The sequence below is a fragment of the Cataglyphis hispanica genome, chromosome 1, assembly GCF_021464435.1.
Source record: "Cataglyphis hispanica isolate Lineage 1 chromosome 1, ULB_Chis1_1.0, whole genome shotgun sequence".
In the NCBI taxonomy this organism is placed as follows: domain Eukaryota; kingdom Metazoa; phylum Arthropoda; class Insecta; order Hymenoptera; family Formicidae; genus Cataglyphis; species Cataglyphis hispanica.
This window is the reverse complement of record NC_065954.1, coordinates 1,724,661-1,745,929: the sequence shown is the minus strand read 5'-3', so window position 1 is coordinate 1,745,929 and position 21,269 is coordinate 1,724,661. Positions and strand designations below refer to the sequence as shown.

The 21,269-nt window shown below is 40.2% G+C and overlaps 1 protein-coding gene across 1 annotated transcript; it reads right to left on the bottom strand.

Annotated features, from left to right (window-relative positions):
- Positions 1-5,527: 5,527 nt before the first annotated feature.
- Positions 5,528-18,360, bottom strand: LOC126857800 (cAMP-dependent protein kinase catalytic subunit 1). The gene has a single exon (XM_050607958.1). It carries the CDS (start codon positions 13,862-13,864, stop codon positions 12,803-12,805), a length of 1,062 nt encoding a protein of 353 aa, XP_050463915.1. The 5' UTR covers positions 13,865-18,360; the 3' UTR covers positions 5,528-12,802.
- Positions 18,361-21,269: the final 2,909 nt, after the last annotated feature.

The window sequence follows — 21,269 nt, the reverse complement described above, 5'->3', positions numbered from 1 at the left end:
GTTGTCGCGATTTGTACGTCGTTTACGAAAACGCCTGTCACGTTGTCGCGCAGAAAAAAATAAGTGCAATGCGTGTCTTTCGAATACTAATATGAGATAAAAAAAAATTTCCAAGTGAATGATTCCGAGAAAGAAACTATTTTAAGAATTATTCTTTGAATATTAAAAAATTATATCTAAAAAATATATCTAAAGAATATTATGAAAAATTATTCTTTGGATATCAGGAAATTAAATTCTGATAAATATTTTGAAAATAATATTTCTTGGCACAACAATATTTCTCAACAATATGTTTTCTAATAACCAGAATATATTCTCGTCGTTATTTATGATAATATTTCGAAAATATTCTAAGAATATTTCATGAAAAAAAATTAAAATATTCCTTAGAATATTTCCTCAGAGTATATTCCGATAGTATTCCCTCAAGTTACGTTGCTTTCGCGAATTTTCGCGGTAATATGATGCGTGCAATATTCCATTATGAGTTCTAAAAATAATGCAGTAAGTTAAACGATCTGATGCAAATGTGACTGGGCGCAAGTTCATACGGCGGATCTAAATAAACTGTTGCGCAGCGCGGAGTAAAGTGCTTGCTGATAGTCAAATTATGAATATCAGTCTAATCTCTCTTCTGTTCACACATAGCATTTCGCACATAGCGCGCAGAACACTGCATTCTGTAACTCGCGATTTTTAACGCCACCAGCTGGCAAGTTGAATGCGCAGTGTCGTAACGATGTATGTATCTACGTTGTCTCGAAGCGAATTGATCGTTTAATATGCCGGCCGTAACTTTTACGAGCGTGGCTAAGCACAGGGGCACTGTGCTAGTCGTATCGTTAAAATCGTTATCTGCCACCGAGAACGATCTTGTCCGCGCAATATCGCCATCAATCTCGCGCATTTCCTCGCTCTAATTGACAACAAATGCTTCCGTTTGCTTTTCTTTTACCGTCAAAACACTTTCAGGACACATTCCATGTATCAAACAAGGAAAATCTCAAATATCCATACACAAAATTTTCGATATATGATCCTATCAGCTGTGTTGTTGTTAACAATCATTATCAAACATATTGAGAGAAAAAAAAACATCTGTTATATTCAAATTCAATTTTCTTCTACATAACTTGAATAATTCAGAATCAAAGATTTAAAATAAATAGATCTCTCTCTCTCTTCTTGCCTGTGCGAGTTAACCACCTCTAATTTTGTCGAACAGGCTAGTCGATCGGATTTACATTTATTCAGTATCGTGAAACAATCAGAGCAATTATCGTTATCAGAGCAATTACGCCACGGGGTAGAGAGACAGAGCAATGAATTATCGATGCAAACTCGAAAGTAATTGGCGTATCTTTGTCGGCGCGCATGAGAGGGACGACTTAATCGAGATAGAAATAATAGATACGATCAAAAGCGGAACGATCTCATGTGGAGAGAGAAAGCTCGCGAAGAGGTAACATGGGCGAGAGACAAATTTTATGCGGCGCAAAAACGTCACACTGACTGGCTGGCTTCTTTATCGTTGCGCGAATGCTTCGGGCCGTTTGGCGAAGCTCAACGGCGCGCATTCATCGATTATCGATGGAGGTTTTTATCACAAGAAAAGGACAAAGGTAATTCAAATTACACTGAACGAAAGTCATGATCGACTGGTAAATTTCCACGCTATCTATCGATCATATTGTACACATAGGACAGCTCGGGACCAATCGCGTATCCTTTTTTAACTTCCGATTCTGTGATAAAATTGAATTTTTCCATTTTTCTTCGACAAAAGCTCGTCCGCAGACTATATTATTTACACTGCAAATTTACTATGTCCGACATAAAATGCCTTAGAGCGCAATTAAGTCTTAAATTAAATTTGTGCCAAGGAAAAGTTCGCTGTTGAAATAAATTGCGAGACGAGGTTCCGTTATCTAGTTTCCTTGAGATCTTGCTTCATTGAAACTTTTTCATTTTTAACGTTAAGTAACGCACCATTCAAAAAACTACCGATTCCCTTAGCTTATTTTCCAGCATCTATGTTCGAAAGAACATTCAGTGATTCTGAAAGTCCTGCATAATGTACATGCGTCGCTCTTCTCGTCCCTTCTCACGGCACTCTTTCTTTAATCTGTCAAATCGTTAAAAATATATAAACGAATCGTTCGCGAAAGGTCAGCTTAACGATAATAGTAACGGGTATTTTATTGATATTTAATCGATTATCATAAATTTTCGACAAATCACCGAAAAAGAAACATTGTGAAAGCGATATTTCGCGTGCTATGGAGCCGAAAAACGCCGTCGTCCTAAAATTTACATTTTCCTGTATAATTCGAGCTTACTGACTCAATGAAGCAGTCGACTCCCTGTCCCGGGATCCGATTAATCATTATGAAACCTCATTACACGAGCTATTAGTCCTGTAACGATGCTGACGTATAAAAGTACAAAAGGCACTCGTGCTCCAACTACGCGATATTATGCGTGCCGACCGGCGAAAAAGTGTTTATGTACGAAAGTTTCATTATAAAATCATTTCTCTTTCGTCTACATTTCTCGCGTAACTGCACGTAAACGCAAACAGCGTGCGATTTACAATCCTTGGCAGGAACGCGGGGAACCTAATAAAAAAAAATGATCATTTTTATCTCATAAAAAATTATCTCATAAAAAAATAAACGAATGAAATTTAAACATAAATAGATAAATGTGTTTTATTGATAATGAATATGATTGAATAGTAATAATCAATAATAATTACAATTAAGAATAAAAAATAATATATTTGTAATATAACAAATTTTTTAATATAAAAATAAATAATATATATATAAACAGAGTAATAATACTAATAGTAATAAAATTGAAAGAGAGATTCGCCTCTATAAAAACTGAATTCCTAATCTTAAAATTACAATCAGATTCATAATTTATATTTTACAATGAATTTTTCATCGTAATAAAAAGATATATCTTATCTGTGACTTTTTATCTTTTTCTAACTATACAGAAATTGCTAAAAAGTTTCCTATAATTGTGATTTTAAAGAGAAAAATTAGAAAAATTCACAACTTTACCAAAAATTAATGTTCATCAATCCTTCATTTATTTTTCACACAAGAGTATACTTTGTTGATGTCAAATGTCTTTTTGTTTAGCGAAAAGAAAGCGACAGCCGAGCGTCAATGAGAAGGAACGAAAGAGGGTTAGATAGTGACGCAAAACATAACATGGGGAAAAACGGGCGCTGACCCGTTAAATTCGTGTTGTCCAGAAAATGATGCCGATGCATCTCCAATAAATGCGCAATATGTATTGATTGGAAAGCGCAGAAATACAAGGAAATCTAAAAGCTATAGAGATTTCTCTCCTTGCCGAAGAAAAACTCGAAATGAGAGAAGAACCCTTCTGGAATAATTACGAGTGCCTGATAAAAAATTAGACATCTCTACTGGTGCAGGACGGTGCGTCCTGTGAATTGATTAAGAAGGCTAATTTCAACCTTAATTTTGGCGCAAATGATTGAGAAGACAAGGCTGAAGATGGACAGAAATCAACTTCTCTTTTTTCTCGCTAACATAAATATACAATTTATTAATCTAGATCTAAATTAATCCCTTCTCATTAATTTTTTCTGCGAAGATGTGTCAATCATTGAGACTAGATTATTAATGAAATATTTAATGGCGTAATATCATGTTGCAGTCCTATGTGGAGGTAATTTATAAAAACGGGACAAAAGAATTATGAATTCTTCGTCAAAAATATTCTGACGGAACAATTGAATACAATTTTATCTTACAACTTATCCGCATTAATTCTCTCTTTAAAACTGTACAGATTGCGAAAACTCACCATCACGCGCAATATGTTAAAACAAAAACGCGATATTTAATCCACCACTCGAAATTGTCTCGGACGGTTTATCTTGGAAGGTTCAACGGTCGACGCATAAGACGCGTCCGATGATTGCTTCGTTAAACGCTCAAAGGCAGATGCGCAAATTTTCGAGGCGACATATTTATACGCGCCTTCGGCGCCAGGAACCCGGGATTAGATCGCGACGGAGAAGAGACTTATTACGAGACGAGGCGATTACGCAAGCGAGCACAACTCGTCCCAGCGCCGAGAGAAACGAAGAGAGAGAGAGAGAGAGAGAGAGAGAGAGAGATGAAAATGAGCGGAGCCTAAATAGCGCGCGTTCCATCGCGCTATTAATTACGTATCGAATTACGTCAGTTTCCCCAGGCGACCGCTCGCGCAAATGACGGATTTGTGGTAACCACTGTAACGCGGGATGAATTTCAGCAAATTCCCAACTGAAGATGGCCATAAATTGCTATAATGATATACAAACACAATCGCGAATACAATCGGCGGAGGCCTCATTCATTTATGCGTTGTTCTTGAAAAGACTATAAAAATCCTCGCGATTGTAATTCGATTTAAATAAATACGAACAATTGTAAATCTCACACGATATTTCCCCTCATGTGGCCTTGCTTACTGATGCTTTGTGACGAAGCTTTGCCAAATATGAAGAGAGACTACTTGCATCAACGCGATATCCCTCATATATCGATCAGCTGAGTACAAACAATCCGCTACATATGAATAATTCATGTCTTTGCGGTGGTATGTCCGAGCATATAGAATATCGTTGTTTCGCGTTGTAACAGAATTTATAAATCAATCTATGATATTATAAAGAATATAAATGTATTATTATGAAAAGAGACATATGTTTGTTCCATCCAATTCTGGATGTAATAAATTCTTGAATTTATATATAAAATATGGGCGAAACGAGGCTAAATCGATTGAAGAAATAGAATACGTTGGATTTCGGGAAAAAAAAATTAATCAACATCAAAGACGTCATACGCGATACTTTGTGCGCGCGGAAAATAGAGATAATAGTTTTTCCATAAACGCAACGCTTAACAAAATGATTAATTCGTAGCCTCGAAGACGCGCCGAGAATGACGGGAAGGATATAAGCCGATCCTGTTTACGAAAGGATCTCGGGAGTGCGATAAGGAATATCTCCCGGAAAATCGCGAAAGAGAAAAACGCTTTTCCACACGCGCAATTTAATCCGGCGCGCGGCGAGGAGACGGGGCTAGTGAGATTGAACGGATCAATGCGGAAGAGAGGCGTTTCCAAAGTGGGACGGCGACGATATAGCATATAGAGCGGCGACGCAAAATCCACCAAGCCGCATTCTGTGGTATGTCGTGGCGCGATCATTCTGTAATAAACGATCAGCGTAGAGTCGCGTGACAATACGCGCCGACGGCGAACACGCATAAGAAGACCTTCGCTGATTTTTTTTTTTTTTTTTTCCTTTTTTTTCTCGATGGAATAGCGGCGATACGGACTGGAGGGCCGTAGAGGAAAATTTTTTTGATTAGGACGAATATAAGATTCGACGAAAACTCACATTAATATGTTCATTGCGATGAAGCATATTAATTTTACTACACTCTAGTCGAAGAATGGAAATTTTTAAAAATTTGCAAACTGATAATTCTATATAGAAATATTATTCTGATTATAGATAATAGTTCTCTATAAATAGCTCTATACAAAGGACTGCACACAAAATATATATATATATATATACATATATAACTATTGTATTAATTTTTAAATCGAAACACACACACACACAATACGTACTTAATTAGCAATAATATTGTATCTGAGATTTTTCCGGTGCATTTTATTTTTAATGTTAAAAAATAAACAGAACATCGAGATATAAAAATAATTTAATTATTTAATTAATTAATAACTTATACAATAATAGAAAATTATGTACTTATTATATAATTGGATTTTTAATGAGATTAATGTGTTTCGATTTAAAAATTATATAACTCGATCTTTTTATAAATGTATTCCGAGTTTGTATCATCCTCACTGAATTTAAAAAAAAAAAAAAACCTTTAAAAACGTTTAAAGCCTCTACGACCGGAGATATGGAGATACAATAATAAAGCGACAAAGAGACGAAGTATAATATAATAAAGGCGCCGCAGGCGCGGCGCGCGTGCCGGATGCAATTTACGATAGACGAACTTCAACGAAAACGTTTCGATAACTGGCGAATATATATCCGCATAGAGACTCGCGTGTTGTGTATACATGCGTGTGTGCGTGTGTACGGCGATTGCGTAATAATGGATATATCGCTGGATCGAGGAATAAACTATGTATATAAATAGATAGAATATGACACTTGCTCGACATCTGCGTGATACCAAAGAACACTGAATTAAAAGTAATATAATTGCGGGAGTAATATACAACGGGCCAGGGGAAATCTGCAGGTACACACGTGTGTTGTCCCTGTGTGCCTACCTTCGTGTTCCTATGCTGACGTACATATCCTCTGAGCGTTATAAAACGATTAAGCACCGAGTTACACCAACAGATAGCTGTTCGGGCTACGTGACACGGCCAATCGGGCATTTCTGTCGATTCGTCATCCCTTTCCTGAATTAAATTCTAGCTATGATATATAGACAGAGAAAAGGGGAAGGGAAAGGGAAGACAGAAAAGCAGATCCAACGCTTTCGACAACCTCAGCTAAATCTAACCGCAGCTTAAGTTATCGTGTAAATTCTCGTCACACATTCGACGCTAAATGCGCCTCATAATTCTCTCATTTCATACAAACATTGAACGTCATCCTCATATTAGATAACAAAAACTAAAATGTCGCAGCATTTTAATATTAAATGCGTGGCGAGAATATAAATCTTCGTCTCTAAAAAAACACATAGAATCAGTTAAACTAGAGTTAAGATTGATCGAAATCGGGTCTGATTGAAATAACCAGGGACAGCCGATAAAAGCTTGATCTGTCGATGCAACATTGGCTTTAAACTGAGAAACGCAAAGATATTCAGAGGAAAATTGCTCTAAAGGAGCCACACACTACGGGGAACACGATGATATACGTACTATTTTGTTACCTACTACTAATATTTACATGAAACGTTTGCGCTCGCATACGTGCGAGTCATAAATACGTCGGTTAAAGCTTCCCGCAGGTGCAACAAACCCCCTGCCATCAGGGCCAATTGGAAAACAAGAGACGAACGTCAACAAATTAGATTGCGCACGTAAAATAATTTGCAACAACCGATTTCATTCGCGATAAACTTTGTATTTGTTACAGTATTTGAAAAATTTTAAGCGCGCCGTGCAAACGTAAAAGAAAATACAAGAAATTGTTAGGCAGTTGCCTTGTATTATACTGCACTTTATTATGTAATTACTATGAAACAATTCAACCTTCCAGGGAAACTATTTACCCCAGGCATGAAGTGTACAATAGTATATTATTCACAAAGAAAAATAATTTCACGATTCTTATATAATAATAAATTAAAATAAATGTTGAATTTTACATACGCGGATTATATATTGGAAGATACGAGAATGCATTAAAATTGCTCCCTATGAGCAATTGATGTTCGTGCGTTTCTGTCGAATTAAATATAAAATTACAATTGGAGATTTTAATTGAAAAATATTGTCTTTCGATCTCAAACGATAATTTTATTCTATGCGCTATGCGATCAATGGATGACAAGACTTGATCGCGATAAGATTACTTTTCCGTGAAAAATAGAAATTATTTTTATTACCATGTAACGCTCCTGATGTACCTACGTTGTTATTGACACAGCCCTTAATATCGCAAGTCGTCGGTCAATATCGTATTATCCACGGGGAACAAATGATCGAGATACCTTGCGAAAAGGAAAATCCTTATCGAGAACATATAATCGATGATATAATAATTGTTCTGTCATCTTATTATAATTTCGACAATAAAATCAATACAAAAGCATTAACAATCGCCGTAATCACGATCATCTGACAAAAATTATTGTTTGCCTGGCGATTAAAATACCGATATCTCTTTTGAAATTTTCATTTATACGGCGATTAGGAATATCAATAAAAATTTCATCGTAATATTGACATATGAATAAAATCTGATGGTAAAATAATTTTAGGTAAATATTGTTACTCTCGTACAATAAAAAGTATATAATTAATTTTTTTCCAAAAATAATTGTAAAACGCGACCTAAGAAAGTTTATTATTTTAAAGAGATTATTTCTTACGATCGATATAAAACGATGCGAATTTTCCACGTGGACGCATAACTGTCGCGATGTGACTACTCAAATATTCTGATCGATATCTTTCGAGAAGTTTTTGTTCTCCAAGTTTCCGACGACGACGACGACATATCACTTTCTATAAAGTATGATGTGAAAAATGTTAGTTAATAATAATTATTAGATGAATTATAATAATCGTGTCTTCGTGACGAATCGTTTATGATAATGGCGATTCGCATATGATATCTGCTCATGTATCTCATGTAATATTTACGCGTATCATGCTCGTCGGAAATGCGTAAACGGGTCACGATCTTACAGAAGTTAGATTCGCTCTTCAGATATGGCATTTAAGTTTCAAAATTATACGCGACAAAGCTCGCGTGACATTATTAAAGGATATCTATCTCCCCTTTTCTCTCTCCTCCAATGCCATATTTTTTATCTCATATTTTATCAAATTCTGCAGTATTATAGATGTTAGCCATGTTTACTCATGGATAGCTACTTTAATTTGGAATATCAATATTGAATTTGGATCAATTGTCGGAAAGAGATCGAAAGCTGTTAGCCAACGTTTATAGCTATATGGTGTATTTACCTAAATCGAATGAAGAAAAAAGCAGAGATGAAATGTTGCTTGCGGAGAAAAAAAGTTACATTAAATCGCAACAATGCAACTCCTGAGATATATTAATCGGTTTCATGTTGTATGAAAAAAATGCAAATTCTCGTTGAATTCCGAGACGAGATAAATATCGTAATAGTTGAATAACTATTATATAACCTAAGTATGTGATTTAAGGATATGTGTTGGCGCTTTACATGAATAAAGATAAATTCATATTTGTCGATATGTTGCGGGTTGAAAAGCGCGATAGCAAACTATTTAAAAAATCTGAATTCATTATTGACAATTTATGATTAATATTTTGAAAATGTAAATTGACTCAATAGTCATTAGGAGGATAGAGTAATCCATCCAGGGAGATAATCCAGCTTACTGTAAACAGTTGAAAAACAGAATGCTCGAGTTGACAAAAATCAAACAAAAAAAAAAAAAAAAATTTGTTATCCTTTAAAAATGTCATATGTTTGAATAAGATACTGTCTTTTTCATTCAGAAAACAAACGTAGACTATATATATTTTTCAGTTCAAAAACATTAAATTATAATTATAAATATATCTACGTATTAAATTATCACGCATATTAAATCCATTTGAATAAAATTCAATTGCCAAGAAACTTGAAAATGTTTTTATCCACGATATTTATAATCGATTTCATAATAAATAAAACTGTCAGATTATCCGCAATTAGAGTAATCTGTTTGACGCAACTAAAATTCGAATAATGAGAAACAAATATGAGAAACTCCATTAAACCATATGTTTACAACACGATTGTCATTGTGTATGAATTTATATAATTAAATCGAGTAATGAGTTCTTACAATATCAATTAAAAAACTAGGAGTAATAGAATATATTTCAACTGCAAAATGGAAAAATAGAAAGAGCGCGAAAAAAATTAAAGCAAATAATTTGTAATTATTTTTATCGCACTATCTCGATATCATATTGAGACAATTTTAATCAAATGTCTTAATTCTGTTCAAATGTTCTATTATTTCCAGTGTTTTGTTACTTCTTGACACACGCGCGAGTATACAACGCGTACATTTGCAAGCGCAATTGCATATCGCGTCAGCCAAGTTCTCGTTATTTGAAAATCTCGTCACGAAGCCGCGCCAAGTGCTTCATTTATTTCGCTGCGTCTCGTACCGCTATGCCATTTTCTTTCTCATTCTAATTCCTTCATAACGTCGCGGCGTGTGCAAACGAACGGCGTATGCATTCGTGTATAGAGGCACGAAGGATATATATGGACATGAAGACCTCCCACTTTGATCTACCCTCTCACTTGCAAAATTACATTCGCACGTGCAACGGATCCTTTGCCTATTTTTTCGCATTTCGTATCTTATTAACCGGATATTGCAGAGGCTCGTGACGATCCTCCCTTCGTCAATCAGCTGATTGCTCGCGATCGTAATCTAATGATTTCCCGATAAAATTCTGTCTGCGTTTATAACGCTCAGAAAATTATCAGCGACATCAACACCAAAATATATTGAAAAATGCGATGCAAGCTTATTACCCATATATAATTGAATAATTTATTCTCGTGCGATATTTACGAGATTTCATTTTTTGACACAATGAAATTTGATATGATGCGCCTGAATCGTCAACTAGAATCGGGAGTTCGTTCGACTTGTAAACGAGAAGCTCTGAAATCTCAGATTAATATTAGACGCGCGATTACCACCAAGCTCGTACTCGACTTATCACGAATGCTAAAAGGATATAAAAGTTTCGTAACGTTATCGCGCCGCATTTTCTCCGCATTGTCCGCGCGCGTGTTAACCCATCACCGCTGAATCGATTCCCCTTCTCGGCCGGCCACGTCGCGCTGGCGTGTGCCCAATCCAATTCCGAACGATCGTTTTACTCATTAACGAAACTTCGTGCATCGACATTGACGTCAACGCGTGAAAGAGTGTTTTGCGTCGTCTCGATCTTCCCCGAGAGAAAAAGTGATGATCTCTCGCGCGTGGCTAATGCAATCTTCGATCGTGTAATCGCGGCCACCGTTGCCATTAGCTTCCAATCGAGTAATCTTTATCGTCGACACGCTTCGTTAGTATCTACGGTGCTTATTAATTCGCCATCGATTTTTAGTACTTTTTACCGTGCCCTACATTGCCGTGCGCTTCATTTTTTTGCCGATATTACATTTATGTCGTCAAGATCGTTAATCACAATTATACTTATGTTCCCCTTTTACTTTACGCGAATCTTTAAGTTCAAAGACGATAGTAAGATAAGAGAGATTTAAATCTCACGACAATATCGACGATCACGTTCGCATGTACATTAAAACTCGCGTTTACGAGAAAGCTGGTAGTGATTTAAACTGTTTACAATTCTTGATAGCTCCTCGTTTCTTCCAATATTGATGTTCTTATGCCAGTAGATTAGATCATTATATATGGGAAGGCGATTCTCTTTTTTTTCTATATAATAATTCGAGATGGCTAGTATCTCTGTACGTTTGCACATTTATCTTAGAAAATTAAACATTTAATCTTCCAAGATAATGCAGATAATAATATATCGAGAATGAAATGCTATGCAAGAGAAACTATAATAATCGGAAGTTGATCGCGTGCAAAATCACCTCAATGATGGACACATCCGATTTGCTTGCATATATATATAGAAATATGTCTCACGTGACATTTTTTTTTTATCGCGAATATAAAGAAACTATATATCGTCTCCTCCAATTGGCCCGTCATCGGCGCGATCGATGAGAAAAATGTGTTTTAATATATAAATTATCTCAAAATTATTGTGTGTGTATGTATGTGTGTGTTGTGTGTGACGACTAGTAATATAAATGTGAATCGTACTCACTGGAAGTACGCAGATCGTACTGTCTTTCTCTCTCCCTCTCTCTCTCACTCATTCTCTTTCTCTCACTCATAACGAATAAAGAGGATAGAGACAAATAGTAGACAACGAACGATGCACGATATGACTTGTTTCATAGTACGGTACCTCTCTTGATTCATGTGTGTGCGTAATGCGAGGCTAAACGAATGGACGAGTGGGGAGGAGCTATCGAAAGTTTTGGGGAAAACATCGAGGAAGAGAAGGACGCTGCGTTTGTGAGGCAGGGGAACGGAGGAAAGGAGAGAACGTCGTTCGTCAAAGCAATGAAAGGCTATATGTACACAAGGTAACTTCGGTACGGTGACATTTCCGATATACTACTAGTTAATCATTAGGAATAAACTTTACACATGGCTCTCTCTCTCTATAAATCGGATTATGAAACTGTCTCGGGGGAACAGGGAGAGTAGGAGGAAAGGGGAGAGAGGAGGAGTAGGGAGATATGAAGGGACACACAATATATATATTATACAGCCGTTATGACGTTAATGAATCGATTGACCGGCTAAAAAAAACAGATTTCTCCATGTAAAAAGTGATGCTGGCGTATGACGTCTACTACACACATACGTAACAACCGAGAATTATGTGTATCTATAATTTTTGAATGCTCGACGCGCCGGCGTATAAACGTCCCTTATCCATCCGTATTTCTCTTTTCCTTCTCTTTAATTAATTTCATTCGCGAAACGCAACAAAACGTGTCCGAATTGCCTCGCGCCGCTTCGCATATCCTTCTTTTCTCTCTTCCTCTTACTCTTTCTCTCACACACGCAACTCTCTCTCTCTCTCTTTCTCTCTTAGATAACACATCCTTCCTACCATCCTATCGTTTACGCGAGAAACTTCGTCCCGAGAATCTCCGTTTCGCGTTGCGAGAGCTTCGGTTACACGAGGATGCGCTCGCGCGCGCCGGCACACATATACATCCTTCTCTCTTTCTCGCCTTTCTCTCTCACGCTCTCTTACTCTCTTTCGAAAAAAGCGAACCACCAACGTGGTGACGACGACACCGACGACGAAGAAGGGCCGCGCCACTTTGGCCCGTCCACGAGGCGCGACTACGACGACGTGCACATGACGTGCGTATCCACCTCCTGTTACGAACAACTTGCCGAGCCGACGCCGCGTTCAAAACTCGGCGAATTCCTTGGCGCACTTCTCCGTCAACGAGATTCTCAGGGTTTCCTCCTCATAATCATCGAAGTTGCTGGTGTCGCCTGGTCCCTTGCAGCGCGGTATGAACGGCGCCTCTATTCGCTTCTGGAAGACGGCTATCCAGTCAGTGCTGGCGAACCACTTGTGGCCCTTGATGTCGTTCACGCCCGCTTTGAGATTGCCGTACCTCTTGGTGAGATCAACCTGCAGCAGGTTGCGCAGCAGATCCTTCAAGTCGGAACCAAAGTGCGAGGGGAAGCGTGGCTTGCCGCTCACGATCTTCTCATAGATTTGGATCGGTTGATCGGCGAAGAATGGAGGATATCCTGCGGCCATCTCGTAAACCAGAACGCCCAGCGCCCACCAATCCACGGCCTTGTTGTAGCCCTTGCTGAGGATGATCTCGGGCGCCAAATATTCTGGGGTGCCGCACAGAGTCCACGTCCGACCCTGTACTCTTTTGGCGAAGCCAAAATCGGTGACCTTGAGGTAACCTTGTGAGTCGATCAACAGATTCTCCGGTTTCAGATCCCGATAGATCAGGTCAAGGTAGTGTAGATACTCGAACGCCAGTACAATCTGAGCCGCGTAAAAACGCGAGTGCGGCTCCGAGAAGCGGCCGACCTTGCGCAGGTGGCTGAACATCTCGCCACCGGGCACATACTCCAGCACCATGTACAGGTAAGAGTTATCCTTGAAGTGGAAGCGCAATGATACGAGGAACGGGAAGCTGATCGCCTGCAGTATCCTCTTTTCGTTCAGCGTGTGCTCCACCTGCTTCAACTTGACGACCTTTTGCTTGTCGAGTATCTTCATGGCGTAATACTCCTTGGTTGGTTTGTGCTGAACGATCATCACGCGACCAAATGAACCGGTGCCCAAAGTCTTGATGCGCTCAAAGTCGTCGAGAGCGGCGGTGTTGGTTGGATTCTTCTTCCATTTGTCCTCGAATTCCTTCTTCGCCTTGTCGAGAAACTCCTTGACGCTCTCGGCGGCATCGACCTTCTTGTTAGCAGTCGCGGCATTGTTGCCCATTTTAGCCGCGCTGATGCCCGAGCCTGCCAGGGCAGCTCTACGGGACTCGAGATAATCCAGAGGACTGCTACGTCTTCGTCGGCGTACGTCCGTGTCCGCCGAGCCTGCCAGGGCTCTGCCGAGCTCCGGTTTCCTCAGAATTTTTGCCACCTTCTACCGCGCGCTGCTGGTGGCCAGTTGTCACCTCGTCGCACCTCGAAAACTAGACGAAGAGACAAGGGTAACGACGATAACGACGGATCTTCGCGTAGCGTTATGTCCTTGTACCCGAACCAAGTCCTTCGAGGAGATTTTTCGCGAGGAACGCGACGATGACCTCGCGACACGCTGGAAAGGCGACAGATCGCACGCGAAGAAGAAAGATAGAGACAGGCACGCACACTCGCGCGATTATCACACGGTACAAAAACGGGTTACACACACATACACGCAGGAGGAGAGGCGCGCGCGCGAGCGCGGCACGAAAGGGCACTCTCCCGGCGCAACTCCCGAATCCGTCCTCTCTTTCTCTTACACTCTCCTCACGGCTTGCCTTCCCTGCTGTCGCCGATATTATATTTCTCCCGGCGAATGTCACCACACTCCGCAAACGGTGCTCGCCCGAGAGTGAGAGGGGAAGGGGCGAGGGAGAGATTTCTCCTCCGTCGTCCTTCGGCGAGGCTCCCGACACCCGGAGAATTGGCGCGTCGGAAAAAAAATGGGTCAGCAGCGATCCTCGTCCGCGACTCGCGCCATCTTCCCTGTCAATTGTGCCAGTTAGTCGTCGTTGTCGTCCAGCACGGCTGCCGTTTCTCTCTCTTTCTTTTTCTCTCGCACGCTCGTGCCGTTCTGTCCCACCCGTTTCAATGTCCGTCTATTCGGCCCGCTCCGTTTCTCGAATACGGCCGATTACTATTGTCTCAGTCTCATATCCCGAGCAAAGTCACAGTCAGCGTAAGACTCCGTTGATTGTCACTCACACGTACGGTAGAGCTCACTTGCGCGCGTTTAATATCCGAAGGAACGAAATGCACACTGATTATATGTGAATCGCGATCTCGTTTTGACGTGACAACAGCAGTCGAACGACACTCCCGAGGATCACACGTTTCCACTTACCGTTCGTTCATTCGTTCGTTCTCGCCAAGTCCTTGTCCCCCACAGTCACGTTCCTCTTCGCGAACGAAGACAGTGACAGTGGATCTGGAGAGGAGTATTATTGGACGTCTCGTCGGGCGAGGAAGCTACTCGCGACGCGCACCTCGCTTCCTCGCGCCCCGGCCTCGGCACGTATGTAATCGAGCGCGTACGACGCGCACAGCCGATGTCGTCGGGGGTTTTTGCTCTCACGGCGATATCACTTCGCGTTCGCGTCAGCACCACGGGAGGCGCACGGCGCTAACAACACCGTTGGTCCAAAGATTGTCGTGGACTCTCGCACGCGTCGTCGGCCAAACAACGACGGCGACGGCGACGATGACGGCGATGACGTCGGCGGAGACGGCTACAACCGTGCCTAAAGATGGCGACGCGACACTTCTTCCGCTCGCTCGTTCGTTCGGGGGGTTTTTCGCACGAGTGCGAAAGTGACGAGATGCCTCTCCGGGAGACGAGAGAGCTACTGTGCGCCGCGAGTCAGCTGTTGCTTCCTCCTGTCACCGAGAGATGTAGCATCGTATGGGAGCTGCGCCGAATCGACAGATGCTGCCACCACGATGAGGTACTCGGAACTAAGCACTGAGGTGCGATCGAGCTGGTCCGAGAATTATCTCTCCTCGGCGATGTTCGTGCGACGTCACGTGATGAACACGCGTGTACAAAAGCGGAACGTCGCTGCGTCTCTCCGAGCGGCCATTTAGACAATTTTTCAGATTCTAAAATCGCATTTTAATCCGATATCGCTTACGTACACATCACATACACGTTAATTAATGCGAATCATTGACGTCCGTAATCGAAGTTTATGCGGCAGTCTTGGAGAAATTGAAAAATATATAGTAAGGTATAATTAAACGGAGATTAATAAAACATATGTTTAATGATTATCGAAATTTCTGTCTAAGATGGCATTAAAGTTTATATTAATCACATTTTTTTACATTTGTCAGTTGATTACATCTTCATTATAAAGAATATTATCCTTGAACTAATCTATTATCTATACTTTTATCAAAAAAAAAAAAAAAAAAACTATCGAAACATGTATAGCTCGAATTTGGAAAAAGAATAGCCCTGACCCGATTTCTTCATTCTATTCTCTACATCTCTCCTTTCTTTAAAAAATACCGATCGTTCTGTAAAGTCAGGGCCCTGGAGCTGTCTCGAGTCAGCCCTGATCGCACGACGAGCTCCGAGAAGATGATTGTGTCACGTTCTTCGATTCCGAGGACGGCCCTCTGAGTCAGCCGACCGAAAAACTTTAACATCGTGTATCCCGTCAAGGTTGTTTCTGAAATTTGGAAGCGCTCCGGAGGTCACACGCCCGCCACGATCGCGCTTTTATCTCCGTCGCGGATAGCGCGTCACGTCGTGAGGATTCTCGCGAGCGAGTCTCGCGCTTGACTTTTATCGCTTGGAAAACGAACGAAGGAGACACATAGAACGCACACATAACCGCCGAGCATTATCGCGTGCAATCTAATGCCGTACCCGATATGCTGTCGCCCGTTACGACGTCGCGATAAAAATTCACTCTCCCGCAAATTCTCGCGTGCGTGTCTGCGAGAGCGAAACCTTTCTCTGCCGTTACTATGCTACACGCCTCCGTCGAGGCTCTTTTATATACTCTTATTCGACTATTTACACTGCAGAGATTCGCGAATTTATCATTTGCTAATAGCGAATTTGATTGGATGGGATCGTAGTATTACCATTACTGAATGTCAAGAGAGTTAGATCGATACGCAAAATTTATTAAAGTACTAACCACAGCGAAACTAGCATAAAGTTCGTCAGATAATGTGTTGAAAAAATGATATTTTTCAGCGCGTATGCTTTGATGCTATCCTTTTCTTCTTTCAACAATGTGTGATATTCATCTATAATTTTTTTATCGCGAGTCGTTTACGCGTTTGCTTTCATCTCTTTAATTTCTTAATTAAAAGATATTTCCGTAGCGCCAGTTAATTTATGTTGCATTCAGCTTCTGTGCAGATCAAGAATACAACCCGGCGCTTTATCATAATAGTATTTCTTATCGCAGGATTATCGAATCTCGCAGGAGAGGTCGAGCGAGTCATCCATACAAATGGAATTAAACGAAAATTAAACGAGAATTACTTCATGCATTACGTGTGCAATATATTTTTGTAAGCAATACGTATTGCTACTTAAAAAAATTTCATCGCTTGGTGTTTGGAGATAAAACACAGCAATCATTGTACGAGTGAAATCGGCCGTTTTAATTCAATTCGTGAAATTATTAGATGTATAGAGCCTCGAAAGTATTTACGTAAAAGTGTTTGTATCGTTATACAATGTTCTTTCATAGAAAAACGTCAGTCTTTTAAGACTTCTCGCTCGGCCTCTTTAATTTCGGTGACACGTGAAAATACCTATTAAAAGCGAGCGCGAGAAAGACGAATAAATCGGTCCTCTTTACGTGCGAGTACTACAAATGTCATGTCGTGTGAGAACGCCGCATAGAATATCACGGTCAGGGAATAACAGACGAGACTTGTTGCTGTCAGTCACGTCAACGGGGGAACCGGTTCGAGAGGCCCAGAATCGAATAAACGTGCGATGATATCGCAATCGAGCGCGTGCGTTATAACACGAGAGTTTCGGCGGGGACGTCGTTACCGGCGACAACGGCACTGGTCTATTAATAATGATCGACCGGATATCGCGGTATCGAACCGTGGTAGATAGGTAGGTAGATAGGTAGGTGTACGGAAGGTTGAACACCCGCTGACCTGTGATAATCCTTTGCCGATTAGTTTCCAACTGTAGATAGAGGCGGCGCGGTTTTAGAACGGTCAACCGACAGGAAAGCCGGAGAGAGAGGGAGGAAAAAAGAAAAGAGAGAAATAGGGGTGGCCTAGAGAATGGGATGAGGGGACGGGACGCGAGGAGAAAACGGGACGAAGCGCGAACCGGTTGCCCGCGAGTCCGAAAGGTACGATCGGGTCAGGCCAGCTCGAACACACGCGGCATTTTCGTACGAAACACCGCTGTGTTGTGAACGTTACGCTGGATATATAAAGGCAGACCACAAGATACATATGCGTGGCGTATATATAAATTATATCTACGTCGAGAATTTTATACCGCTGAACGGCTATAATAATAACTGGCTGATTAATCGAGCACAATATAGATTTAAAAATATTGGTTTATCGAATGAGTATCTTGGAAATAGGCAACCTACTTGACAGGAGAAAAAGATGTTTTATATCTGAAGAAATAGATAATATTCTAGTAATACATTAAAAATAATACGTCAATTTTCATATAATTTCACGTTATTATAAATTTACAGTTAAAAAATTGCTAGTATTTTTTGATGTACATTTTTATAATTAATAAAATATAAAATGGCAATACACGTCCTTAATTTGACTCGAAATTTTCTTTTTTACAATCTGATTTTTCATATATATATATATATGTATAAATGTATTATTTGTGTACTTTATGTCACGTGCACCTCTCTTGTTTATCACAAAAATAGCCCACATAATTTGCATGTATGCCACTGCCGTTTGCGTGTTCCAATATTGTTGGGGATACACAAAGGACCTGTGGGAGTTTGCTTGTACTGTTTAGGGTTAAGCCCGGTTTGATTCTACCCTACAGGATGCGCGCGTCCACGCGCTCTCTATTGATTCCATGACCCGAAGCACCGAGCCAATTTGTCGAAGGGAAGCACGTTAGTTTCTTACGTGGAACATCTCGCCGAGAAAAGATGAAATGAGAAATTATAAAACTAAAGCAATAAAAATAAAGATAGAAAATTTTCTTCCAAAATTTTGTGTCAAATTTCATAAATACAATTCTACGAGTATAATAATGACTATAAAAAAAAAAACATTATTTTTTCAATTCTTTTTAAAAATCTCTCTCGTATATTATTTATCAAAAATATAGACTTTTCCTATAAAGTGTTGTTTAAGTTATTCCGAAATGTTTTGCAGATGCATCTCATTATCTTAATATACATGGTCGACTCAAATTTTTTATTCGTTTTCTTCTCATCTCAATATACAGAAATTTAATTATTATCTACAACGAGATAAAATCTATCTTTTAAAGAATACTTTTCCTTAAAATTCAGCTTCTTTTGTAATATACTATATGCTCTACATGCGAATTATTTAATAGGTTCCTTTACGCCTCGCGCGCGCTTTCACAGAGACTTTGTATAGATCGTCGCGAAAACGCAATACTGAGCTCGTATCCTTGAGATGGTATTTATTCGGGGCGCTATTAATAAGCGTATTCGTATGTAGGCTCCACTGGAAATACATGTCGACCACTGCCGGTATATTTCCATTTCTAATTCTGATTTCTCTCTCTTTCTCTCTCTGTTTCTCTCTCTCTCTCTCTCTCTCTCTCATTCCCTCTTTCTCTCTCTATCGCGAAAGCGTAAACACGAATTATCATTGGGAAACCTAAAACTACCCTATCCGAAAGTGCATGGCAAAGTGCATTTTAATAAGAGCGACGTATCGCCGAAGCAAAGAGAAAATTTGGTCCAGCGAAATGAAAATTTAGATGTCCCGCACTGCTATCTTTAGCGATCTCGATACTGCAAAAGCGAATATAGGTTACTGTCATTGGAATAGACCCGCGGTCACATCCACTGACCCAGTAAAAAACGAGCTCGGCTCTTATCGAATACTCGCGAGTTTCGAGCAAGCCCGTCACCGTGAAACGATTGTACCGACAGCCAGATAATCCTTAACATAATCAACGCAAATGTCATTAATTTATTACGACGGCTTGCCACAAGTGATTACGTAAGGATTCCGAAATAAAAAAAAAAAAGAGACAAGCCACTGCCACAAATTTGTCTCGACGAAAACATGTGGGAGAGAAAAAGGAAGAGAAACAGGGAACGAGAGAAAGAAAGAGAGAGAGAACGCGCAAAGATGAGCTAAAGAACGAAAAGGAGCAAATATTCCATTCTTATAAACGCATATTCGATTTTCTTTCCTCCGTGAAAGTTTGATCGAAAATTTCGAGCGGGTCTATAGACTCGAATCAAGTCGGTTTCGAAAGATACTCGGAAGGAGGCATCTGGCCACCTCGCCTCACCTGTACGGCAGCTGCTGCTCGCTCTGGTTATCTTCGTGCTTACGTGGACTGCCAGCACGTGTGCCAGAACAAAAAATATATTTACGGAACGGACGAAAAGACACGCTGCTGCAAGTGTGGCACAGCCAAAAATTGCGCGCGCTCACAATGACGATTAATAAAAAGTATTCCATGTTATATAAATAATTCAAAGAGAGAGAACGCTTTTTATAAAAATATATTATCCTTAGAATATAAATTTGTCTTCTGATGTCTTTATTATGTTCTCGTGGGAATTAAATTAGAATAAATTAATAAATTTTCCTTATATTCTTGCTCAATTTTTACATTTATCAAACATTCAGCTAACACACGATTAATCGTCGAATTAATTACCGTAACTAATAACGACTCGCCTTAAAAAGCACGATTATTATAATGATAATTACGTCCTGAATAAATAGTAATTTCAAAAGAAGTTATTATACACATGTATGTGCGCTTTTTCGCGATATTTCCCTCCCATTGATATTCCGCGATAAAAGATTCTTCGAGAAAGCGGAAGCCTATAGGCTGTAGCCTATAAGGGATAGCTATACGTAACCGCAACCTGTTTCTAAAAAGAGATCGAGTGTCCGCTCGAGAGGGCCGATTTCTCCGGCGACCCGCAACGTTATTGCAGTCTTACGAGGAAAACGTCGCGTTTATCGAGTTCGAGAGCAACCTGTAACATGGACTTGAAGGCGGCGAGCAGCACGATACGTCGCGCTCGTCGCGCACCTTTCCCGCACACCGGAAGTGCTGCCATGCCGCGAAACTTCTAGAACTTTCGCAAGCACGCCGCGCATAGACGCGATTGTCCGGATGCTCGAGCCTCGCGTTACGAGCGAGCGAGAACGATCTAATCGATGCGGCGAATTATTCGACGAGGCATGAAATTCGCACAATCGCGCCAAACGAATTACGCGATTCGTTCGACTTGAAAAATAAATCGCCGGAAATGTACGAATTTTTCGATGCTAAACGAGTTGTAATTGTGGATGTCCCGGGTAGAAGGGACGCGGCTAAAGAAGGGGAATATCGTCGAGACATCGAAATGATGTCGCTACCTTCGCTGATGGAGCGAACTTTGCGCCGCGAATAATGTCCGCGTTTGCGCGACGTCGTTATTACCTTTATTTTATTCGCT

What these genes read in the sequence shown, in the direction of transcription:
- LOC126857800 (XM_050607958.1), bottom strand. Translation starts at nt 13,864, where the DNA reads ATGGGCAACAATGCCGCGACTGCTAACAAGAAGGTCGATGCCGCCGAG.